General features: G+C 40.4%; 1 protein-coding gene across 1 annotated transcript; it reads left to right on the top strand.

Moving 5' to 3' along the window:
• Nucleotides 1-823: 823 nt before the first annotated feature.
• Nucleotides 824-26,459, top strand: fus (FUS RNA binding protein; the record flags this gene model as incomplete). The annotated part of the gene is made up of 15 exons (XM_080448328.1): nucleotides 824-836; nucleotides 2,009-2,033; nucleotides 2,237-2,433; nucleotides 5,488-5,662; nucleotides 6,192-6,403; nucleotides 6,829-7,033; nucleotides 10,484-10,518; nucleotides 18,955-18,996; nucleotides 19,875-19,984; nucleotides 20,622-20,751; nucleotides 21,083-21,193; nucleotides 21,912-22,077; nucleotides 22,601-22,698; nucleotides 24,387-24,525; nucleotides 26,009-26,459. The coding sequence occupies 15 exons, from the start codon at nucleotides 824-826 to the stop codon at nucleotides 26,046-26,048; spliced, it is 1,698 nt and encodes a 565-aa protein (XP_080304454.1). The 3' UTR covers nucleotides 26,049-26,459.
• Nucleotides 26,460-27,212: the final 753 nt, after the last annotated feature.

Raw genomic sequence — 27,212 nt, forward strand, 5'->3', positions numbered from 1 at the left:
TTAAAACGTTTGAGAACCACTGATGATTTAAAAGTGAAATGGATATAAAGTTTGAGCACTCTCGCTGTAGATCTGAAGTCAACGCGACCTGTTGCTGTGATGATGTAAGTGGCACAGCTCACATTCCAGAGTAGTTGCAATAACACTAGATGCCTAGTTCACAGGATGCTTCTTCTCAGATGTCACGGTCACCACCAGGCTTTCGGCGGTAGCTATGGAAAGCCTGGCTTCTACTGTTCAGTTCTGACATCCGGTGTATAGCCCGCCTCCTATCTAGTAATTTCCTCACGCGTATGCACTTACATAAACCATTTCCGTATCCGCTCTAGACCAGATATTCAAACTGCTTCTCCCCAGGCTACTGTCCAGCCAGCGCTAGGCGGTGCGCTTGTTTCCAGTGTTGCCATTCGCTTATTATAAGCGACTTTGGGCTTGTTTCTAAAGTGTAGTTGCTTATTTGGTATTGTTTCCTAATGTTGTTTAAACCAGTGGTTTTCAAACATTTTCATGTCAAGGACCCCAAAATTAATATGTATTTGTCTGCAGGCCCCATATGGAAATATGTTGTGCCAGGAACCCCCATACAAGATTTGTTCCAAAATATTCACATTTGTCTCTTTTTTAAACAACAGATCTATGAGCTTTTAGATCGGCTATTTTCAAATAGCCGATGTATGCAGTATAAAGGTTTAAAATGCTCATGGCATCTTTTGGGCTTGTTTTACTAGACCTTGTTGCTTATTTCTCTCACAGAATCTGGCAACGCTGCTTGTTTCCCCCCCGTCGGCAGCTAAAGCTTGCAGGCTGTATTTGGTTTGCAGGAATGGCATCTAACGGTAAAAGATCAATTATATACGCATATAGTCTTGTGACTGGATTTGATATATGATTGCATAATAACGTTTGATGGAAGCAAAACGCATAGATTTCAGTTGAGGTTAAACGCGTCGCTATAGCTATTCTTTTAGATATATACGAACGTTAAGGTTAAGCGCATCTACAGTAAAAAAAATAATATCTGGGTATAAACAATAAATAGTGGCAATGATGCAAAGCACGCATATATCAACCTGGTGGTCATATTAATATCTTCTAATATATCTGTCTATCTGTTTACACCACACTGTATATTATGTGGGTCAGTCTCACCCACAGTAGGCCTGTGACATTTACTGCAGAAAACATACAGTCAGTGGTGGAAAGTAACTAAGTACATTTACTCAAGTACTGTACTTAAGTATAGTTTTGAGGTACTTTTACTTTACTGGAGTGTTTCCAATTTTCAGTACTTTTACTTGCACTCCACTACATCTCAGGCAAATTATTATTACTTCTACTCCTCTATAACTATTTGAAAACTTTAGTTACTAGTTACTTTGTAGATTTTGATTATTATTACAGAACATACATTAACCACTTCAGGCCTAGGCCCATTTCGGCCATTTGAAAATAGTATCTGCTATTTTCAAAAGATTTTAATACATTTTATACATTTGAAAACTTGTAAAAATGGGACATTCTGCATAATGAGTACTTTCTACTTTTGGTACTTTAAGTACATTTTGATACCAATACTTTTGTACTTTTACTGAAGTAAATTTTGAATTCCGGACCTTTACTTGTAACAGAGTATTTCTACATTACAGTAATGATACTTTTACTTAAGTAAGAAATGTGAGTACTTTTTCCACCACTGCAGAAGAATATTATGCACTATAAAATCCTTAAATAACTCAGTGTGCAAATTGAACCATGTCCATTTGGTTCCATCTGTATACTCTAGAGTTACAGACCCAGAGGGTCGATATTTGTGTAACAATAATAAGATGGTATACTCACTGAATAAAAATAGACTGTTAATGTTACAAGCAGTCAGGAGGTTGTTCCTCCTACTATTTATTTTTAATTTTATTAATGGTGATGCAGCTAACATACTACTGTGGCATTACAAGACTAATTGATATGCTCTGACAAAACTAATGAATATGCTCTAATGTTTGTATTCTAGATTATTCCCAAACACCTGCCCAAGGGTAAGTCTGAAATTCTTATTATTACCCATCACTGTCCTGTAATGAATGGGGAAATAATTATAATCATCATTACTACAGTACATTCACTAAATCTACATCCAGTCAAATGTTTTGATATCCAGACCCACATGGTTTGTCATCTTGAACTTTTAATATCTCTCCTGTGCCCGTTTTGCTGTGGGTGGGGTTCATTTGGTGTGCAGCTATGGGTCCTATGGTGGCGGTGGTGGTGGTGGTGGTGGTGGTGGCGGTGGCGGTGGTACCCAGAACCAGAGCTACGGGCAGTCCTCTGGTCAGAGCTATGGCCAGCAAGGCTATGGAGGCTACAGCCAGAACACAGACAGCAGCCCCCCTTCCTACAACCAAGGAGGCTATGGGAGCTATGGCCAACCCCAGTCAGGTAAGGACACACTTTCATTCTTCTTATTTTACACTGTCAAATCCAATGTTGTATGTCTTATATTTTCTGTACATAGCCATTTCATGTCAGCAGCTGTCCTATTAGCCTGTGGTCGAGGTTGATCAGTGGAGCTGATGTGTCAAGGCATAGTGTGGGTAGATATAAGACCCAGATATAGATAAAAATAAGCATTTTCTTCCTTCATCTTTCATATGTTGTTGCAGGAGGCCTCTAATGAAGAAATGAATGTGTAAAAAAAGTCATTATTTCATTTATAATGTAAGTTTGCTTACTTTAAGTCGCTCTGCATTAAGAGCGTCTGCTGAATGCCTAAACTGTAAACTGTAAATGATAATTTAATGTTCTAATAATTAGGTATATTTATGATCAAATTTGGTTCACAATGCACAGCAACTTGTAGATCTGCTATTTTTGGTGTGACACCCCCACACAGGTAAGTATACATTAGGCTTAAATATACTGGCCCTCATTTATCAATGGAGTGTACAAACCAGCTTAAATTCGAGCCCAGGAATTAGCTTACGCCCACGTCCATGTGAGATTTATCAAATAGGTGTACCCTGTCAATTCTAGCATAGGATTTGTACAGCCTCGCCCCACCTGTTTTTTGACATGAAGAAGCGGAATACGGCCGAGAAGAGGAACTTCTCCAACGTGTGAAGTTACCCCACCAATCATCTCCGTGGATTCACACACAGCTACACAGCACACACGCCTATCATATGCTTGGGAATGGCACATGCTGACACACTATGTCAGAAGAATGCGGTCTGGGGAAGAATGCGGTCTGGGGAAGAAAAAAAGAAAAACATATTTTTTTTTATTCTAGCCATAAGTAAATATATATCCCAAACGAAAACCTGAATCATTAATTAAATAATTAATATCCTATGCGTTGTCTGTTTCCCATACGTTGTTGAATGACACCAATCAAATTAATGATTGGAATAAGTTTGGCACACACTCTGCTGTTTTGCAAAATAAAGAAGTCCTGCGTCCTGCCGTGGTCCGTGGTCGAGAGCTATGACACCACGTTTATTAGAAATAGATAGCCAGATCTGATCCGGCTGATTCGATTCCTCCTCTCTTTCAATGTCTACAGGAGTACAGTGCGGCTTCTGGATACAAAATAAACTTGACCAAGAGTGAGGTTCTACCTTTAAACGTGCAGGACTTGGATGTCAGGGCTCTTATTGCACCATTGAAGGTTTGCCCTCATGGTTTTAAATACTTGGGTATAAATATCAGAAAAAGTCACGACAAGGTACTTAAAGATAACTACTCGAGTCTCTTGGAGAGAGTCAAATTGGACACCCAGAGGTGGATTGATTTACCATTATCGCTAATTGGTAGGGTGCATACTGTAGGGTGTCAAGATGAATATTCTGCCCAAGTTTATTTATCTATTCCAGTGTATCCCAATATCAGTTCCTAAGAAGTTCTTTAGTCAGCTCAACAAAACCGTCTCTGCCTTTTTATGGCGAAATAAAATTCCACGAGTAAAATTGAGTAGTCTACAGGCCCCCTATGATAGGGGAGGTCTTAATCTTCCTAATTTCAGGTGCTATTTCTTGGCCTCTCAGTTTCGACCTTTATGGATATGGTTACATTCAGAGAATAGTGAGGTCAGATGGCTGTCTTTAGAACAGAAGGAATTGGGCCTCACTCCTCTAAGGACTGTTCCTTTTTTGGGCTCGAGGAAGAACCTCTCTGTAATAACAAAGAATCCTATTGTGTTGTGCTCGTTTGAGGCATGGCAAGAATCGCACAAGTTATTGGGATTAGACATTTCTTATATGAGAAGGACTCCGTTAAGGGACAACCCTAACATCCCTCGCCCTATTGCTGATGGTATTTTAAGGAGTTGGTTCGACAAAGGGATCAGGACTGTCGGGGACTTGTATAGTAATAACATATTTTAAAACTTTCAACAATTATCTTCTAAGTATAACTTGCCAAATCATAATCTTTTCAAATATCTCCAGATCAGACACTGGGTCAGAGAAAACTGTATAGATTTCCCGTCTATTCCTAATAAATCACCCCTGGAGGATCATATGTTCAGCACGTTGATCTCCTCCACTAAGGGGTTAATCTCTTCCATATACAATATATTAAATAGGAATCTTTTGATCTATAACAAAATATCCCTTAAACGCAAATGGGAAGCTGATTTGGAATGTACGTATGATGATGTTGATTGGCGAAACGTCTTAGAAAGAGCTCAGACAGTCCTGGTCTCCACGAAGCATAGACAAATGCAATTCAATATTTTTCACAGGACTTATTTTACTCCACTAAGGTTACATAAAATAGATGGAAATATTTCTGCCATGTGCCAGAGGTGCAAGATAAATGAGGGTGATTTGACTCATATGCTTTGGAACTGTCCATATTTGGTTGACTTTTGGAAGTTCATTATAACCACTGTTTCGGATGTCATAGAATCTGAGGTACCATTTGACCCCAGGATCTGGATATTGGGTGATGTCAGTTTAATTAATGTGAACTTTCATAAGAAATATTTTGTCTCACTTGCCAGCACGGCTGGAAAAAAATTTATCCTTGTCAATTGGAAATCTGAAAATTCTCCATCACAAAAGCACTGGTTGAATGAACTTTCCTCTTATTGTACTCCTGAGAAGATCCTGTACAATGTAAGGAGAAAACCCGAGACCTATAACAAAATTTGGGGCTCCTTTCTCGATGTTTTGCCTTCATTAACTCCTCTTGGTTGAGGTTGTAGGTTGCTATTACTGCAAAGTTTGTTGTAGTCAATGATGTTTATTGTGCCATTCCGGGGTGGGGGGTGGGTTTGGAGGGGAGGGTTGTTTTCTGTCTTTTTGTTTTCCATTGTCTTTTTTCTTGTATTGCTGTATAAAATGTAAAATGGATGGATGTACATTGTACTCTGTCAATAAACAAATCTTTAAAAAAAAAGAAATAGATAGCCAGGGGGCTGTCATCATATGAACGCCCGTTTTTTGGTCTACACCACCTTGATAAACGAGGGCCTCTACTGTCTCCACTCAGGAGGATACGGTTCTGCGCCCCCTAACCAGGGTGGAGGTGGTTTCAGCCAGTCCAGTCAATCCTACAGCTCTGGGGGCTACAACAGCAGTAGCCAGCCTCCTCCTAGCAGCTACAACCAGCAGTCATCCTACTCCAGCTATGGCCAGCAGCAGCCTTCTTCATCTCCCCCCTCAGGGTAAGACCCCGCTTGTGTGTGCATGCTAAATGTTTAACTAGGAACGGCTTACGTTGAAAAAAATCAGGTATGCCACATTTATGAAATGACCCTGCTATTGTGTCCACATTTGTGTTGCAACATTCCCAACACACCACCTGAGAGCGCCACACAGACTGCTTTTAAAAAAGGACTAAAAACCTTCCTCTTTAACAAAGCATTTTCCTAGCTGTACTGGTTTTGAGCTCAGGCTCAAAACCAGTACCAGCTCAGGCTCTATGCCTAATTTTATTTTAGGTTAATTATTCTGGTACAGTTGTGTTTTGTGTTGTTTTTATGCCACATTTTTACTCTGAGATTTGATTTATGCATTACAAATAAAAGGTATTATTATTATTAAATCTGACATCCCTATTTCCTATCGACAAAGACAAAATAATCGCCATGAATTCAAGGCTTCATGGCGTGTGTAATTGATAGAAAATACGTCATTTTTGGGGTGAACTACTCCTTTAAGCGGTTAACCCTTCCCTTGATTCACCCTCGGCAGTTACAGCAGTAACTCCCAGGCGTCTGGTTATGGACAGCAGCAGAGTGGAGGTGGTTATGGGAGCAGCGGGGGTCAGACTGCCGGCTATGGAGGCAGTGGGAATCACCAACAGCCCTCTCCACTTGGGGGTGCTCCCTACAGCCAATCATCTGGCTATAACAGCCCCCCTTCACAGAGCTACGGCCAGCAGGGCCAGTATAGCCAGAGTACTGGTAAGCAAAGTGATATATTAGTACTACAGTATATACACAAGATGCTTATTACTTAAAGCAGCGTTGAACTTTGTTAAAACCTTGGGTTGTATACTGTACGTACCTGCGAATGATATACAGTAAGTGAAAAGATTGTCCACCATCTTTATCTGTTCCTTCTGTGAAAACAAAAGTAGTGTTTCCATGCACTCTCCTTTATGGAGAAACAGGTCTCAAAATCACAATTTATAGCACATAAACAAACAAAGCGGATTCTGTCAGTATATAAAAAAAAATGAAATGAAAAAGAAATGTCTGAATTCATGTTATATTAACCTTGATCAAAGTTATCTATCTAATGCTACAAAAGTCGAGGACACCAATACTGGTCAAAAGCGCCCGCTGCCCGCCAAAAATGTGAGTTCCAGGACTTCCTATCTCCTCAGGATACGGACAGGACAGCCCACCGTTGAGTGGAGGAGGTGGAGGATACGGGGGCGAGGAGGGAGGTTACGGTGGCCAGGATGGGCGTGGCGGGAGGGGCAGAGGAGGTGGCGGAGGTGGCTATGGGGGTCGCGGCGGCGCAGGCGGTTACGACCGTGGTTTTGACCGCGGTGGCAGAGGAGGACCACGAGGCAGAGGCAGCATGGGGTGAGTGTCCTTTCCTTCATTCCTACACATTCCTGGTCCTGCCTCCCATTCTGTCTGTCTTATGACGGCAGACACATTCTGCACAGAGATGCATAGGCTATACATTATTTTATGAACTTTCGTCACTTTCGGAACGCAAACATTTTAAAAGGGAAAAAGTGTAGGATTATCACAAACAATCGTCAGTCCCTGTGATGTGCTTTAATTTCATGACTTGATCTGCCCTGCTGCTTTTGTAGGGAAGTGAGCCCAGGAACTTGATAAGGAAGTCTGATAAAATTGGCATTTTGGCTGTTGTTTGCAGCAGTTATTGTCATTTGTTATTATGCAATGACTAAAATGCCCTACTAATAGCTTAAAAATGTTGCTTATTTTCATAACAAAGACTATTAAGACTGCCGCCATGCTGTAATGTTGAGTTTAAAAGCACAACCCAATGATGATGGACCATGTCCACGTATGCTGATGAAATCAGGAATAATAGGTCTCCAATCCATGTAAAAGTTGTTTGCACACAATCCACTAAAATGAAGAAACTGTTTTTCATGGAACCTTTAAGTGTTTAAAAGAGGGGAAAGCAAATACGTACCAAAACAGCTTCCTCTGTGCCTGTTGGTGTGGTCATAGATATATGGCTATTGGCTACTGTGGTTTCAATGATCTCAGGAAGCTTATGATTCTAATCAAACAACAAATATCTAGGAGTTTGATGTTTTCCATCTACAGTTAGACTTGTTAAAGGATAACTTTATGGTAGCTGAGGCCTAATTGCTGAATGTTGCTCTTGACACAATCTTACTGCCCAATACCACCTCTAACAATGTTATGACCAATAAAATGTCTGCGTTCACATACTGTAAGTGCATAAGGTACTTGCAATGCAGTGGCTGAATTTAAATAAAAAAATCAACCCTTGATTTCAACTAGAATAATGTCCTAAAAGAGTTGTAAGTATCCCCATTAAGCACCATTCACACTGAGCACTATAACTATAAAGATAACTATAACTATATCGTTCACCATTGTTCAGTTGGTGTGAACTCTGCCATCCACTTGACTATATTTTTTATAGTTATAGTTATAGTGCTCAGTGTGAATGGCACAGGAAAGGCAGATAAAAAATGCAAAAGCAAGATTCTTTGCTTGATGTCAATCAGCTGCTATGGTTAGTTCCATAAAGCCCCATGAAGGCACGATGAAGCCCCAATATTAGTATTATTAAATTGTAAGTGTTGCTTTCTCAAATCTGTTAAAGGGTAACTGCAAATAATTGTTTGCTTGCTGTTGTATGTCTGGTCATTCATGAAAGTCTACAAAGTGTAGGTTTGAAGTGGAAGATTACTTTTTTGGGAAACTAATGTGAAAACATTTAAGCACCACTTAAAGTAACAAAATCTCTATTTTCCCCACTTGAGTTACTTTCTACTGTGTCTTAAATAAAGTGGGTTATCAGCAGCAGAACAACTTAGAAAGGCCGGGTTTCAAATCCTTTCTGCCAAGTATGGTACAATATTGAGGTCAGAAAGCGCCTGCAGTCCACCCCCACCAGATTCAAAACAATGTTTTAATGCTGTGTAGAACGAAGGCAAACACTGATAAACTGCAATGAATTGAAAAAAGAAAAGAGCAGTTTTTAGATTGTCTTATGGACAAATGGCAGTGGAAAACACCACCCTCTGCCAATTAGTAACTTTACTTTAGGATTTTCAAAATTCTACTTAATATACCTAATGAATATAAGATGTTATCAGTGACAGTGTCAACATTATGACAAAATAGACCTACTTGTGTGGACTGTACACTAGGTTGTGAACCAATGAAACACTCAACTTGAAAACTACTGTACAATTCAAAATAAATAAATGAAACAGAAGCATGATATACAGTAGCAATGCACAAAGAAGCAATTGCACAACGGGGACATTAACGAAAACCAGGTGCATATGATTTATGTAAACTGCAGACCTGTCATGAGGCAGTGAAATGAGTGTGATTAATTTGATATTTGGAAGTTGGTCAATTTTAAAAGGCACAGCAAAAAGCTAAAAGCTTTTCATTATTAATAAATGCCACATCCAGTACTAGATTATCTTTTAATCTGGTATGGTAAATTGTTACCAGTGTGATGGACTGTAATTCTGTTATGTCACAATGTTGGTGATGTCCCAGCCTTTTGAACTCACATAAGCAAAACATTTTGCCATTTCATTGTATGCACTCTCATCCATGAAAGGTGTATGAATTATTGACACAAACCCCTTCTGTCATTATAATGTTCGGAGCTCAATCCCCTGAACGCCCTAACACCTTTAACTGGTAGTTGATATAACATAATTTACCACATATCATCTGCCATATTATGGCAGAACAGAAGCATAGTTGCTGTTCACATGACCTGTCCAAAAAGACCCAATCACTTATCTAATTCTCAATTTTGTATTTGTATCTTACCTAAAGGCTTAAATTATTATTTATGTTACATAAATACACAGAAGGTATACGAAGGCCTACATGTTACTATACTGTAGATGCCAATCTGTCATTTTAAGCCTTTTAAAACTGTTGCAGGCAAGTGAGTGAGGCCCTTCCTTACCGTAACACCCTGTCCCTCACCAGACATTTGTTACACTGATGATGGTTCTGTGTGTCTTATAATGTTCGTATGGCTATTCAAGTCAGAGCTGTTTATGGAAACATCTATTGGATTCAGTATGATCCCCACACAGACATCACCATACCCCTGCCTCCTTCACCTTTCCCCACCACCTTCCACTACGCTCCGCCAGGTCTAATGTATAATATTATGCTTTAATCAATGTTTGAATCTTCCCCTAGGCTTCTTACCCTCTCTCCAGGGTGCCTAAGGGAAATAACAGAAGGAGGACAGATCATACGCAGTTCGTAGGAGAAGTAGGGGGCGGTGAACCAAAGTGTTCATTCATGCTAGAAGAGACCTGGGTTCATTCTCGGTCTCCCAGAAAATACCTAGCTTGGGATTTGCTTCACATTCCACGTGAAGACAACTGTGGTGGAATACCTAAAATAATACCTAACAATGTCCTGGACTTTAGGTTTGGGTTGGTTGATGGAAACAGAAAACAACGTTAATATGAGATTACAAACAAGTCACCGAAAAGGAGATTTTGAACTTGTGGGTTACAAAAACTGCAAATTTCAGCTGCCTGTGAACAAATTCAGCAAATATACAAGGCCATTAAACTGGCCTCTTTGACCACATCCTCAGCACAACAAGGCTCAAAACAATAGAGAAGGTAAAGGGTTTTATTCGTGAGTTGACCAGAAAGGGGTTAGGGGTTGAACAGAGCAAGTGTCAAAGGGACAAACTGGCTAGTCTGTAAGGAGAGACTAACAAGAGTGAAGGTTAACCCTCCCCTGCACTGTCTGCACCAGTCTTCAATGCGTGTCGCCTTTTCTCTCCCTCTTCATCAGAATGAGCGACCGTGGAGGCTTCAATAAGTTTGGTGGTAAGTGACAAAACCAACTTCCCACAAGAGGTTTGATGGGTTTGAGGAGTCAAAGCTAAAGGGAGGGTAGAACAAAAAGGTGAAGAAATTAGGGCATCCCTATTTTGGGCATATTGTTAAAGGCGGAAATTGTCAAAAATAGTAAAAAATAAATTACAAAAAAATCTTAAAATAGCAAAAATAGCAGATGTACAAGCTTACAACGTGTTGCGATGCAACGTGTTGTGAGCTTGTAGATCAGCCATTTTCACTATTAGTTGCTCGACGAGGAATGATGATCAACATTTCACATTTCGGAAAAGGTACCTTAATCGTAAACAAAACAATGGAGTAGCATATATAAATTGTCGCAATGTGACTAAATGTTATACTATTACAATGACATTGTCTCACTATGGAGAGCATCAGCGGGGCCGTATGTATCAAAGTTTGCACAGCTTCAAATTGATGTGTACACACTGTTCTGAATTTCTCTGCATGGAAGGTTTTGTCAGAGACACATAGCCTACACCTGTTTTTGTTCATAAATCAAGGCCAAATCGCAGCCAAATCAGTGTGGAACTGGGAACAAGCACAAATTCACTCCCATTTTACCCCTAAATGGGCAGAAAAACTCCCACAATTAACCCGTTAATACCCTATACGTTTCCCCAAATCTGCGAAAAAGAAGCACGACTTATCAGACTGTGAAATGAAAACATTAGTTGTGGAGGTGGAAAACGAGAAACAATATTATTTGGTGGTGTAGCAGTGGCATATCAAAGAAAAATGCCCACAAGCCAAGAGTCAGCCATTGGAGGAGGAGAGGGGACTGGTAAAAGCAACACGTCATCATAATAAAAATACGTCTATGTATTATGAGCTGTCTGGTGTTCGTACTGTATCGCTTTCCACTGGACCAGCACATGGCTGGCTCTTAAACCCTCTATACATGAAACTAATACTTAGTTGACTCTGTACTTGGTCCACTCTTTTTTTCTTTTCCCTCTACACCAAAAGTCTTCGCCAAAAATACCTGATCTAGCTCACGTCACGTTGTAACGCATTGTGAGCTTGTAGATCTGCTATTTCTAGCGAATGTTCCCCCAGAATTGGGATGCTAGGGTTCAAGTGGTTAAAATGCACAAACGTTAATGTTGCAATTCATCTTTATTGGACTCAGAACACTAATTGTTCCTGTATTATCTCAACACAACTCACTGCCTGAAAATGTGTGGAGTATGTGTGGACAGGTTTGCTCATTGCACGTCAAGTTTCCCTTTCTTACATACCGATCTCTTTGCATAGATTATTGCTCGGAATAGTTTTTATGCGTACACACCCTTGATACATATGGCCCCTGGTACACACAAGAACCTGTTAAGCCCATGTATGGTTCTTTAGAGGTTCTCTACTGGTTCTTAGTTTAGGCACCTCTAATGGTTCTAATTTTATAGCAACATTTGACAAATGGTGCTATATAGCAACAACAAAAAAGTGGTTCCCTTATGATTGAGAGCCAACAAACGACTTTTAGTGCTATTTAGCACAATTTTTGTTTAGTGTGTATGTGATCTGAGGCTGAAGTGTGCATATGTAGCAGTAGTGGTTCAGAGCCTCTGCCTGATGACCAAAAGCCTAATATCGCCTCTGGCCAAGGGGGAATAACTCTTTAGGCTATTGGTTAAGACGTTGGCTTTCCTCATGGAAAACCCGGGTTCGATACCTGGGCGTTACACATAGTTGCATACTTTGACGGTCAAATGTGGCATTTGGTATGTGGACTAGGGGCGTACCGGTAGCTGACTGGATAGTGTGTTGACAACATAATTGCAACGTCCCTGGGTTGATTTCAACTGGTGACCTGTTTTGCATGTTGTGTCCCCCCCCTGCCCTCAGGTGCCTGTCTCACTGTACCACAGTATATTTAAATATAGCAACCTAGAAAAGGCCTAAAACCATAATCGTAAAAAAATGGTATGTGTACTGTTAAAAAAGCCCAAGGCTTGTCATACCAATAATATTTTGTGCTACAATTATTGCAAAAGATAGGTCAAATTACAGAGCAACTATTCAAATTTGAGACAATGACCTAGCCAAAAATATTATAACATAGGCGATCACATTTGAAATGGACCTGTTGCACATCCAAAGCTTTCATGACTTCTGTTTACAAAATATTTGGAGTGACAGAAAGCCTCAGCATGACCATTTTATACGATTTAACCATATTTCAGGCATCATTTAGTAAATGTTTAATTCATGAGTAAATACAAACATAATGTGAAAATAGTTATGTGATATCCACTCAAGCTAACTGTATTGTGAGGTACATTTAGTCTTACTAAAGGTTCGGGCCGCTCATCTAGAGTTCACCTACTTCGTGCCGCCGAACCGACCATTATGCCCATATATGGAGATCTCGGTATCTGTCAGTCTATGTCCATTTTATGCCCATATATGGGCATACTCCCATTTGTGCCCCTATATGGAGCTGACTGATTTGTTTGCGCCTGATGCCATGGTTAGACAACACACTCCATATTTGGGCACAGTGTTGGGCAGTAACAAGTTACTTTTAATATATTACTGTAATATTATTATTTTACCCAGCAACGGGTAGTGTAACATATTACTCTGCCAAAATAGTAATATTATACCATATCACTGATCAATCACGCTGTGTTGCTCGTTACAATGAACGTGATTTGTTTTTATTTTTGACCGAGATAAAAGGGCTCTCTCTCTATGAGACGGCGACGTAGTGTGTCTGTGTGTTCCACTTCCCTGTCAGTGTGTGTGTGTGTGTGTGTGTGTGTGTGTGTGGAAATGTTGCGACGCGTCTACAACATCTGTGTGTGTCGCACGCACGCACGCACGCACGCACGCACGCACGCACGCACACACGCACACACACACACACACACACACACACACACACACACACACACAGACGTTGTAGACGCGTCACAACATTGCGCGTTAAAAATGGGGGGGCATGTCAGCCCAAACAAAGTAGTCAATTGAAGTAGACAGGGACAACACTTGTTGTCGATGTAAACACAACATTTTAGATCTCTTTAAAGTTTAAAACTATCATTCCACCGGAAGCAGTTAGTGCATAGCAGTGCCATAAGGTTACCTTGCCCATATAATTGTAAGGCAGAGAGTGACATGGTTTGTTTTTCGCCTTGAAAACAATGAAAGGCAGACAATGTTGCCATCCTGTCTGAATGGGATAAAGGTTTTATTTTATCAGGACTCATAGAATTTCCCTGGGACTAAAATTGTCCCTGGCTGGGACCGATATATTATAACTCTATAGCTGGGACCCATTCAAAGGACCACTTGTGGGTCCTGGACTAAGGATAATTATTGTTCCAAATGTGTAATATGCAGCAGAAAAATAGTTCAAAAGATGAGAGACTGTTGACTATTTTGTTGTATAGCCTTGCAATTATTCAGTTTGGCTAATTGGTGACTCTTATTATTCCAATAAATTGGATTCAGTTCTAAAAGGAGCTGGCTAAACAGTTTGTGTTGTACATCCCCCCCCCCTTTGTGTGTGTGTGTGAGTGGGGGGGGGGGGGGGGGCAAAAGTTACATTAATATAATATGTATTATAATATATTACTCTTGATTCCAAGTAATAAGTAACATATATATATATTTTAAGGAGTAATATGTTATAAGTAACATTATTCTCCTGAGTAATATTGCCCAACACTGTTTGGGCATCGCTGCATTGGGAACTCCTTAAGCCAATTTTCATATAAGATTACAGAGTGAGTCTACAGTGTAAGATGCTGTGGTGTGTCACCAGATAAATATTCAGAAGGAACACAACTACAGCATGGAAAGATGCCTGCAATTTGTGTTCTATTAACCACATGAGCCCCTAGTGTCCCTATTCTGGGCATGTCATGGTAGGCAAACATTAAGCAAAAATAGGATAACATTCGGCAAAAATAAGCAAACATTCAGCCAAAATGGATCTACAAGCTCGTCGCAACACTATTTTTTGTACAACAAAGTATATGGGGCTCAAGTGGTTAAACGAGTAGTTGGCTAATACAAGGGGAAAAACATTTGTATTCTCATCCTGTGATGTCAGTACATGAAATTGGAGCCCACAATAGCCATTAGTCAGCAAGTTTCCGAGCATGAATGTTGTGGAAGTAACTGGTTTGGTTGCTTTGTTATGGAACGCCATTCCTCCATAATTTGACACTCATAAAGATTGATGCTTTTCAAAAAGTACAGCAGAAGCTTGTGTGGGTTAAGCCAAAGTATTTTGGTTGATCATTTCTCAATTTCCTTATGCTTGCACGCTATGCTTGAGCTCGGCACTGTGTTGTCGGGTCTGGAAACGGCTGTTATAGAGTGATCATCCATTGTGATGATTACATAATGTCTGTTCAGATCATCCTGAATATGAAGGTTAAACCTAAACAGAGGCACTGGGTTGTTGCACTAATTTTTATGATCACAAATTATCCGAAATTATGGTTATATTTCCCAAATGCAACAGGTCCTAATTGTTGAATGAATGAATTTTGGGCTAAATTCAGTGTGGTTGATATGCAATATCATGCTCTACAATAATCTGTTGAATGTTGCTGAAATTAAATTAAATTACAGCCAGTCTAAGAATTTTAGCTACACTCAACCCGACCAAAGTGGTTTGAACCAAGTGACACTGCCATCCTTGGAGTCTTGGGGGCACAGGTAATATTATTGTATATTGCACTGAAGGATCAACAGATATTGTAAACGGCACTAAAAGCTTTGAAAGTGAAATAAAATAAAGTATGATAATAAAGAAGGCTGCATGCCTTTTGGCCTACGGGTGGCACTGTAGGAAAGGCCATAAGTCACCAAAATCAGTAGTGTTAATTCTTAGGTAGCATGAATGACCATGGCAAGTTTCCTGGCAATCTTCCCAAATACATTTTGAGGTATCTTGTGTGCAAGTGAAAATTGTAGCCTAGGAAAGGCCACCATGGGTCACCATGCTTTATTGGTAGGAGCCATCATTTGGAGAGCATGAAGGAACACAGCACATTCCATGGCAATCCAGCCAGTCGTTTTCAAGCTATTATCTGGGAGTAAAATGTGAGCAAGTGTATCTGGCTTAGTGATGGCATAATGAGAACCATCATCTTGGGGTCATGAAGGTACACAGAATCTTCCATTGCAATCCAGCAGCAAGTAGTTTTCGAGATATTGTTTGGGACCAAAGTTTTGGACAGACACAGGCTGCTGCTAGTGGGGATTAAAATACAAGCCTTTATATCAAACTATTAATTTTGGAATGTGATAATCAAGGGTAAGGAAATACCCATTGACGTTATTTTCTATAAATTCCAGTAACCATGTCTATGTGTGTCTTTCAATCGGCTTCGCTGATTGGTTGAAACGTGTGATGTCCCATTTGGAGATCTCCGAACTCTCCCAAGTTGGTCACCTGGCTGACCTCCAAATACTCTGATAATGGGTACTGCAAATCAGTAGTGCGTTCTACGAATATACACTATATGCCCCCCAACAAAAAACATGTATACCGTCTGCTAACCGTCCTAGCTAGAGTATCTGAAACGCAGGAGGAGGGGCTGGGGTTAGCAAGAATGGTCACTTTTCAGATGATAATGTTGTGTCAGAGGTGAAGGCCTACAGCTGTATGTGTGCCTATAGGTGATAATGACCGCTGGCCATGGGAGTTTCGAAGTAGTTCACACGTTAACTTAACAATATATATGGCAGTAATGGCACACTTAATTATTTAGTGTTCAAAACTGCCCATGAGTGCAACAACAACACACTGTATAAAACCCCAGGGAACATTTGTCTAGTTTCAGTCTACTCTTCTGCAAACAAAGATGGGACCACCACAAAAAATCTTCTATCTCTGTCCACTATACCTGTGTAATAAAGGCTCAGAACCACTCTCATCTCTGAGTGTGGCCACTTTATGGCACACTTTAGGCAAACCCAACAAAGTCCCCTCCCTGCATGCCTACAAATACTGTCAAACACTCACCTTTGACAGTAGGTCAAAGGTGAGTACTATCCCACATACCTTACTACATACCTACATACACCCTCATACATTACTGAGTCATTATCTCATCTTGGTCAAACGGCCATTTGCCACATGCATGTTTAAAGCTATAACAGGACTGACTTGATTAAGAGACTTCCAGGTTATTGGTCTCCTTTCTACCACTGTAAACAGATAGGTATTTTTCACAGAACCAGTAACGATAAAATCAAGTTGATTTTATCATCACTGGAAGTCTCCTCCTCTCTACCACTGTATACAGTTAGGTATTTTTCACAAAACATATCTTAAATCTACATGGCACAATGTCTGGGGTCCTGCCCATGTGAGTCTCTAACCAGTATGAAATAATTATTTGAATACCGTGGCCCGTTACCTTGCAAGATCTTGTGTGGAAAGTTTGGAGCTAAATAGTTTGCTCACTGGTCAGAGACTGTCTGTGAAAGTAAGGGGTCTTGGTTGGAAGCACAAAATAATTGTGAATCTCGCTTCCTGTGTTTACCATGCTGCATCTCTGTTGCATGGAATGGTAAGGTTGTGGTTGTCGTTCCCAAAAGGCATACGCGCTGTTTCTAAAATGTACAATTTGTTTTGAGGTGAGTGTTTGCCTCCACACGATTACAATCGTTAACTTAACTTGTCAGGGGGATTATTTCATCTAAAGTCCCTGAAGTTTTCTGATCTTACACGCTTATACTGTTAAATATCAATCCATTGAAACGGTAATGTATAAAATGGACTTTGAAAGGTGACACACCAAAGAAAAAGGTGTTGCAATCAATATGGATCTTGATGTTGAACCATATCACTAAACGGTTGAGCTTGGCTTTCAATGGGTATTGCTGGGTACCATCTCTGGTATGGTCATTAAATGCTCTAGGGGGGGAATCCATCATGAACTAACTGACGGAAATGAGGTGTCAGTAAATGACAAAGTGACAGTTTGTTGACATTTGTTGGGAAGCGTTCAATAAAACCTGGTTGAATACCTTCACAAATGGTGTGCAATGTCAAGACTGTGAAAGTAAGTTGAAAGAACTGAGTTGCACACATGCATATTCACAGCACTTCCGCTGATGGATGAAGCTGTTGACTTCTGTTCATGTTTTTAACCCAACCGGGAAAGCATCTGTGTAATTCTAGATTTTTGCGTTGGCTATTAAAAAATTGCAGATATACAAGCTTGTACACATGCTATTTTTGAACATTTTTTAAACATTTTGAAAGTGTGAGAACTACTGGTTTAGAGGGCATTTGTAGAATCGGCCTCAGGTCTTAATGAGTTAAAGTATCACATTTGTTTGGGAATTGAGCAAGTATCATTTCAAGCAGTGTAAAGGAGAAAAAAATTATTATGGCGTGGCGAGTGTTTTCACCTCAGTTACAAGAACACAAGTGTGCGACTGATTGGTTTTAAACACACATGTGTTTTAAACACAAGTGAGATGTCCAAAGGAAGGGACATGGAAATGTGTGCCTGGTTTATCGTTTTAAACCATGATGAAGAGAAGAAAGAAAAGTGCTCAGATGATTCGTGGGCGATCCTGCTATTATTGTTGTGTTCTGATAGACACAAGGAAACGGATGTCAGCACTTCAAATGACATGGGTTTTGGTTCAAATTGCTCTCAAACTGCTTCATGGTTATTTCAGTCCAGTGTATACGGTTCCATCAGAAAGCGTTCCTTTGTGTGACGTGTCGTGTAGGGTGTAAATGCTACACACAGTGTGATGGCATGCGATCATGTCATGGTTGAAAAATGAGGAGTACGGTATTTAGTATTTACATGGTGCAACACAGACGGGCTATCATGGTAATCAACTGAAGCATGACTGTACATAGCATTGTACGCTACAGGTTGTTTCAGTTTGTAGTGCACTAGGGGTGCAACAGTTAATCAAACAAACATTTTAATAAAATAGTAAATGTTGCGGAAACTTTTGTTCTCAAATTTGCTTTTGTTTTTATTTATTTTTTCAATTCAATGGGGCTGCAACAGTTATGCACTATCCCTATTTTGGGCATGTCATTACAGGCAATGCGATGTGTTGTGAGCTTGTAGATCAGATTTTTGGGGTATTGTTTTGCATGACACCGTTGTACAGCGAAGTATAAAGTAGGGCTTTAGTGGTTAATCAGACTAAACGATTTGCAGTGGTCGATTATAATTTTTTTTTTTTTTTTGTCGATTCATTGAAATTAGCTTTTTAATTATTCAAATAATCAAAAAATGTATCCATAGAATAATCACTTAGAAAATAATGGATAGTTGCAGCCCTAGTTTGTACTTGCACAGTTAGAACATGGACATTAGTGAGAATAATGGCGTGATGTGTGAGTGTGTCCGTCATCCACAGTGCTTCTTAACTGAAATCTGTCTGTCTTACCCCATCAAGGACCAAGGGAGCAGGGACAGGGACATGGTGTACACAGCTCCAGTAAGTATCCTTCTCATGTTTACATTTTAGAGCAGGGGTCTTCAACAGGGGGTCCAAGACCCCTAGGGGGTCCTCACAGTTAGTTCAGGGGGGCCTCCAAATCTTTGTGTGATGGGAACTTCTTCTTTTCTTTTTTTACATTAACCACATGTAGAATCTCTCTTAGGGGAACATTAGCCAAATATAGTCGATTAGATCGGCATTTTGGCAAAGAGGTTTGGTGTAGAGGGAAAAAAAGTGCAGACCAAGTACAGAGCCAATGGTAAGATTGATTTAAGTATAGAGGTTTTAAGTGGTTAAAGGTCTGAAGATACACATTAACATGAATTCAACATAATAGAAAAGATAAGTCAAGAAAAAAAAAAAACATTAATTTACTCAATACCGAGGATAGTGCTGTCAAGCAAGTCTGAGTTACTGTATCTATGAAATCTATGAAAAAGTTTAATCTGCAACACAATTTTATACAACATGTAGTGTAGTGGGGGTCCCTGCTTCATCTCTCTCTCAGCCAAGGGGTCTGTGGCCTGAAAAAAAGTTGAAGACCCCTGTTTTAGAGGATCCTTTGAATGAAAATATTATATTTTGTCGCTGTTGATTGGAAGCTGTTACGTTTTGGCTAATTTTTGCCACTTTTGCGTGACATTGTCACACGACAAAGTATAAAAAGGGGTATATTAATTTGTGGGAAAGAAAACATAAAAAAGATGAAATATGCAGATACATGGTTTCTGCCCAACAGTGATGATGAGCACTGAATTACAACATCTTTCTTCTGATCAAACACTTAAAATTAGGTTGGGGTGAATGGTGACATTCTCAAAGACCATATACAGTAATGCACTTCCATAAAACATACTCGGCTCCTTTTCCAACAGTGCAAGACCAGGATAACTCTGACAATAACACCATCTTCGTGCAAGGCCTGGGAGATGACTACACCGTCGAATCGGTCGCCAACTTCTTCAAGCAGATTGGCATCATCAAGGTACCTCTCACACGCTATTATTATGTGAAGCATTTTGGGCTGCATGTTATGTATGAAAGGTGATATACAATAATACAAAGTTATTATGGTTTCTATACCATCAGTACATTTCTCATCTTCCACTGTTGACAACTGGTCCTGATGGAGAGGATATTAAAGGGATAGTTCACCCCCAAAATGACTTTTCCCCCATCGATTAGTCACCCCATGGAGAATTCATTTTTTATTTTTGTCGCATTCCTAAGCCAATAATTTGATGACCGGCAGCGGTTCCGGTAGGAGACACAAAGAGTCTCCTTTGTGTCTCCTACCGGAACCGCTGCCTTACTTACGCTCAGCTGGTCATCAAATTATTGGCTTAGGAATGCGACAAAAACTCAAACATATCCATGAATTCAAGTCTCCATGGGGTGACTAATTGATAGAAAAATAAGTATCCCTTTAAGACTGAAAAATCCCATCAGGCAGATATTAGAGTTTTCAATATTTGAATTAAAGAACAAAAGATCCTGTACATTCTTGTACATTTTCAACAACAACAAATTCTTCTTTTATCGGGGCACAAAATCTTTTTAGACTAGTCCGTGGCCAAATACTTGACATGAAAAAGTTTGCCTTGTTTCCCTCATCTTCTCAGCTCAATAAGAAGACAGGTCTGCCCATGATCAACCTATACACAGACAGGGAGACAGGGAAGCTGAAGGGGGAAGCCACAGTCTCCTTCGACGACCCCCCATCAGCTAAGGCTGCCATCGACTGGTTTGACGGTAAGCCTTTTGACTTAATTTCTCTTCATTCCAAGACCAGTGTTAAAACTGACACCTGTCATTCTATGAGGAAGGTCGAAAGACCGAAACGTCAGTCAATGTATACTTGCACCTAAATAATAAAAGGCTTAAAATGTCCGTGTTGCTCCAGCGTTGATCTCTTCTGCATCTGTTGTCCCTACCTATGAAAAGCAGCATCTGTGCACTTGGGCGTGCGCGTCCTTCGGGTTTCACGCGACAGGCAGTCTTTGTTGCCATACCAAACTCCTTCTCTTATCTTGATAGGACTACAGCTGTTGACTGGATTTCTATGTGTGACTCTCTTTGACAGGGAAGGAATTCAATGGAAACCCCATCAAGGTGTCCTTCGCTACTCGCAGGGCAGACTTTGCAGGCAGGGGAGGAGGCATGAGGGGAGGACGAGGAGGGCCGAGGGGAGGAGGTGAGTCTGATGGTAGGTTTATCACAGTATGTGTGTGTGTGCGTGAGGGTGCCCGGGTGGCACAGGGGTAAAGTACCTGCCGGAGTGTAGGGCAGGGGTCTTCAACTTTTTTCAGGCCAAGGCCCCCTTAGCTGAGAGAGAGATGAAGCAGGGACCCCCTCTATATTGTATCAAAAAAAAAATCAGATCAAACTTTATTTTTTTACTTGGTCTGCTCCTTTTTCTCTCTACACCTATACCTCTTTCCAAAAATAGCCGATCTACAAGCTCACAACGCCTCGCAGCAATTGGCATAATGACTAAATTGGGGGGGAGGGGGGCAGGGGAATGGGCTTTAAATTATTGGCTACTCTATATAAAAGAAAATGTAAAAAAAGATTTACAACTGTTGGTTTTTCCCAGTTTCCAGTTACACAGATGATAAATGATAAATGATCTCTTATCGGGTGTAAACCTCATATGTCCAAACAGTTACTTTTCAGGATTCAAATTCAAAAATAGCAAAAGTAGCAGACAAACGCTTTGCACCACGCTTCGATCTTGCAGATCTGCTACTTTTGATGCTTTTGACGCTGTAGTTTGATCAAGGAGGGAGTTCATTTATGAAAATCCAGCTGTAACCTGCTGTTGAGGTTGTGTTGAGTTCAACAACCAGGTACTGCAGCTAGACAGCCTCATGGTGGTGCTTGGCTCATCATGGCATTCTCTAACTCTGCAGGGCCGCCAATGGGACGTGGTGGTTTCGGAGGCGGCCGCGGTGGAGGCTTCCCAGGAGGCAACGGGGGTGGAGAAAGAGGGGGTGGAGAAAGAGGAGGTGGAGAAAGAGGAGGTGGAGCAGGAGGTGGAGGGCAGCAAAGAGCCGGAGACTGGAAGTGCTCAAATCCGTGAGTGAAGATTTGGGGGAGGGAAGGGTGTGTGTGGAGCTGAAACTAAAGGTTATTTTCCAGTGTAATAATGGACTGTCCCCCTTGCGCGCAAAGTTGAAAGTTGAAAAGTTTTGTTTTGCCAGAAGCCCTAAGACAGTCAGTCATGTTAACTAAAACAATGATTATTTTGTTTATAATATGATACGCTTACATTTCATATCACACACATAATCCTTTCACCAGCAAAAAAAAAGAAAAGAAAACAAATATAAGCATTTCAATATATTTTATTATTCATGTTTTATACTTTGTAGTTATATCATAGTCACATGAAGTCCGAGATCCATATTGTAGTCACAATTAAATTTGTTTTATCTCAGCAAATCGATGTGAAACAATTCTGAACAAAAACTATTTTTTTCATAACCGATTAAATAAATCCGTTTGAATAACAGCCCTAGATGTGTATGTTTACGTGTGCGTGCCTGCAGCCTATTTTCCTCTGGTTTTCTCCATCAACACTCTTTCTGTCTCTACTTAGTGACTGTGGCAACCTGAACTTCTCTTGGCGCAATGAGTGTAACCAGTGCAAAGGTCCTAAACCTGAGGGCGCTGGTGGCATGCCCCCTATGGAGAGAGGTAAGAACACAATGCTCTTCTTTTGGTCCTCAAGCCTCTCAGTTTGTGTGGGTCAGATACTGGTTATTTGTCACCATGACATCTTGTGATACAGCAGTTATTTGACACTTTGACATCACTTGGGTTAGGGGAGTATCTTTGAGTGATAACTCTGGACATGTGCTCTGAATCAATCAACTCTAATCGGTAGAGGTGCAACAGTTACTTGAATTAATCGATTTAATAACTGATTTATTGGGGGAGGTTGTATGTCCGCTATTTATGGTATTTTGCGCAACACCGTTGTACATTATAGTTATAGTATAATAAAGTATGGCTTATGTGGTTAATCAGACTAATTGATTTAGTCGATTATGAAAAATCAATTCGATTTTCTTTTCTTTGATTTGTTGATATAATGATACAGTCCCATAAAAAAATCATAAAAGAAACATGCTTCTTGATGATTCGATTAATCGAAAAAGTCATCGATAGAATAATCGTTAAGCAAATAATCGATAGTCGCCACCCTAGTTACATCAAGTGTTTCAGCACTTTGCCATAGACATTTTTTTTAATGCTACATTATTGTGTCGTTGTTCCAGTGACCTGGTGTAAACAATCCCCACCTGTGCAGACAGGTAGAACCACTCTCATGTGACAGACACTATTCACAGCCACAGACACAGACACAGCTGACACAGGCCAACACTGTGTAATACTACACCACCACATAGCTGGGATTACTACCAAGGTAGTAGCAGCTACAGAAATACTGCCACGTGGGCCTGTTTATTTTGGCACCATTCTGTCAGCGTAACATAAGTTCTGTCAGATAACTCACGAATAGATTGAACCAATATTACAGACCAAATATATTGAAACAATATTATAGAATGAGAATACAAGAGTGGATGTAATATTTTATTTTGGCATTCAGGCTCTGCTACATTTTCTCCCTGCTCAGCACAATTAAGACAACCATCATTAACTTTTAAGAGCAGGGAGATAGATATATAATAAAAAAAAACATGGGGAACAGAACCAATAGCAGAGCCCACTGGTGGTGCTGGGGTGGTGGTGGGAGCAAACGCCGCATGACAACACCCATGACACAAAAGCGGACGGAACACAGATGTAAGTGCATCTTAAATAACCCGCCCGATTGGACAGCTGACTGCCACGTCAGTGTATGACGTACTGTATGGGTCTGCATGACGCTGTAAACAGCCACATAGAATGAGCATGCATGTAACCTCTCGAGTTACTTGCAACTAACTCGCAGGCTACGTATAATTAATTAGTAGCAATTAAAGTGTTTAAGTTGGATTTGTAGTGGCAGTGGCATCTACTGTGACTGTGTCATTATACTAACCACAAGCATATCATCTCTGTCGGGTGGAAACCGCATATGTCCGAAACTGTTACTTTTCAGGATTCAAATTCAAAAATAGCAAAAATATCAGATCTACAAGCTCAAAACGCGACGCTTCGCGCCGCGTTTCGAGCTTGCAGATCTGCGATCTGCAAGTTCTGTTTTTATACTTTTATGTGACGCTGTAGTATGATTAAGTGGGGGTTAATTTACAAAAAAACGAAAAGTTAACGTATACAATATTAGAGATTAATTCTCCAGTCTTCTACAGTATGTTGCATCTGCAGCGCATTACTCCACCAAACTCTGTGTAATGTCTTTGTTCTGCTGGCAGGCGGTTATGGAGGTGAGCGTGGCCGTGGGGGATTCGAGCGGGGCGGCTACAGAGGTGGCCGAGGCGGGGATAGAGGTGGCTTCAGAGGCGGCCGGGGCGGGGATAGGGGAGGATTCGGGCCTGGCAAGATGGACGGAAGGTGAGACGGTCACACTCAGTCACTCAGTCACACACACACACACACACACACACACACACACACACACACACACACACACACACACACACACACAAACACACAAACACACACACACACACACACAAATCGCTTGAGTAGGCCATCGTTTCAAAATCAAACAATGGGACCCAAATCATTGATCAGGGGATGTTCTGACAGGCTCACAGAAAAAGAAAAATTTGAATAGAGGAATATTGTGTTGTTTAATAAACTGGGCCCTGTCTTCACAGTCAGCACAACACTCAGCAAGGTGACCATGGGTCCTTAAAAATACAGTCTTAAATACAGTCATCTTAGTAGATATTAAATATTTAATAACCCAATAATAATAATAACTTAATAGATCATATATATTTATTTTTCAAAAAGACGATGAGTGATGTATTCCCAGTCTGACTATATGGTGCGGCTTAGTTTTGTCACGTGATTGAAAGAAAACCAAACATGATGACCTGGAACACCTATACGCTGTTATACCTTTCAAGCCGGGAAAGTCTATGTCACATTAACTGTTGCTATATAAATAACAATATATAGAATAGAATAGAATAACGATTTTTTTCAGAAAACTTATGTCAGAATTAGAAAGTGTTTTTCGAATCGGCCTCAGGTCTAAATGAGTTGTGCAAGCCAGGATACATTTTAGGTTCAATCATGTGACCGTCACAGTTTGTGGTTGCTTCTATGTTATCGGGCAACGCTTAAGGCAAATTCTACAGTAATGCGGTAACATTCTGACAGGACTACTTTAATCCTTTCTGCTTCAATGAGATTCAGTCAAGCGAGGTAACAGTCTATCTAGGTCAGGGGTGGGCAACTTTGTAGATGGTGAGGGCCACAAAATGTCCTCAATCAATCTGGGGGGCCGCATTGTTTATCGGCAGGGAGTATTGCTGTAACCTTGGCTTAAAAATATACAAAAATGAACACTAGAATTATAGTTAATAAGGCTTCTATTAAAATAAACGAGAGCGCGCTCTACTGGTGGACTGTTGTAATTAAAATGGTTCATGGAAAGTTGCATGTTTGGAACAGTTGAAGGCAATAGTTCACCATTTTGGATGTTTAGATTACTTTGTTTTTCTTTGAGATTTAAAAAAGAAAACTTGCGGGCCGCCAGTTGCCCATCCCTGATCTAGGTTCTCTGAAAGATATCCAAGATAACAAACTAATGACTTAATGGGCAAATGCAAGTTTAATGATATGGCTTGAAAATAGTGAATCCTTAAGGTTGTTCAAACATGTGCCCGGTAGGCTAATGTCTCCAAAGCACGATACTGTATATTGTATGTTTATTTAGTTTCTTAAATTTCACTTCTTTATACCTGCCTTGTTCCTTGTTCAGGTCCCAGTGAGGAAACCAGTTGGGAAGCACTAAGGTAGACTTTATTTTTTGAACTACTTGGCCAAAAGATTAATCAGATGAAACACGGCTTTGTTTCAGGGGGGATCACAGGCAGGAGAGGAGAGACAGGCCCTACTAACTCCTCCATGCTGGGACTGGCTGTCCCTGTTGAACCATGCCAGGACCAGGCACTCCGTCACCGTCAGTTCTGACCCCAAACCACACCTTTTCCGCACATGCTCCAGGATGGTGTTACATGTCTGGTGACATTGTTTGTCATCAGACATTCTATGTCACCCGACACTATGTGACTGTTCTACGTTTGTGTTTCCATTACGTCTTGCTCTCTTTGTCTAGGTTTGAAATACATTGTCTACATTCACATGATGACACACATCCGCATTCCCCTAGTGTCTGTCCTCATGTCTCAGAAGTCATGGTATAGCTCCAACTGATTTGAGCTTTTCTTTTGTGTCAGCACTTGCTGTCGTATTTATTGCGGATGAGTCATTTTGTATCGTGTCCCTATTTGTTATTAAATTAAAGTGTTCCTAAAACAAATCGGTGAACACGGACAGTTTGTCATTTTTATCAACTCAGTTATGTAATATGTAACTAGGGCAGAGCAATACTTCCTTGCTTTTCCTGATTCTTTGAATGCTGACCGCCTACTAGCAGTAAAGGACCCAGCCACTTCCTCATTAGTCTCTGATGTCTCTGATAGACTGTTGGCTCACACATTTTTCAAATGCTTCCGCCTGAAGCCTGACAGTGTTGTTCGTCGAAAATAGCCAACCTACAAGCTAACAATGGAATATAAATTAGGCTGAACAGTCTGTAGATCAGAAGTGCTTAAAATGAGTAGAAAATAAAATGAATATCCTGCCCCCCCCCCCACTTCACCATTCCAGATACATTAATTAGGCCTTCTGGAAACCAAATGATCCTATTACAATATTTAAAATATATGTTTGTAGGGAGGGGGGGGCAACTTTATTAGGATTAGGAAAGAAACTCACATAAGAAAAGTATAAAAGCTCTGACAAGAAAATAAGTTTTATACTGTATAATAGGGGTGTGCCGATATATCGTCCCGCGATATATCGCGATACGTTTTCATGACGATATGTATTGTTTTGGCGCTAAAACACTATTTTTTTCTAAAACCAAACAATAATAATGCAAAAACTGAAGTATTTATTTGCATTTGATTCCCCCCCCACCTCATATATTTTCATAAGCTTTTTCCCCCCCCATATATTCAAATAAAAAAGTGCCATATATCGTATCGATATCGTGAGCC

This window comes from Gymnoscopelus braueri (genome assembly GCF_963280865.1).
Source record: "Gymnoscopelus braueri genome assembly, chromosome: 13".
Taxonomy (NCBI): domain Eukaryota; kingdom Metazoa; phylum Chordata; class Actinopteri; order Myctophiformes; family Myctophidae; genus Gymnoscopelus; species Gymnoscopelus braueri.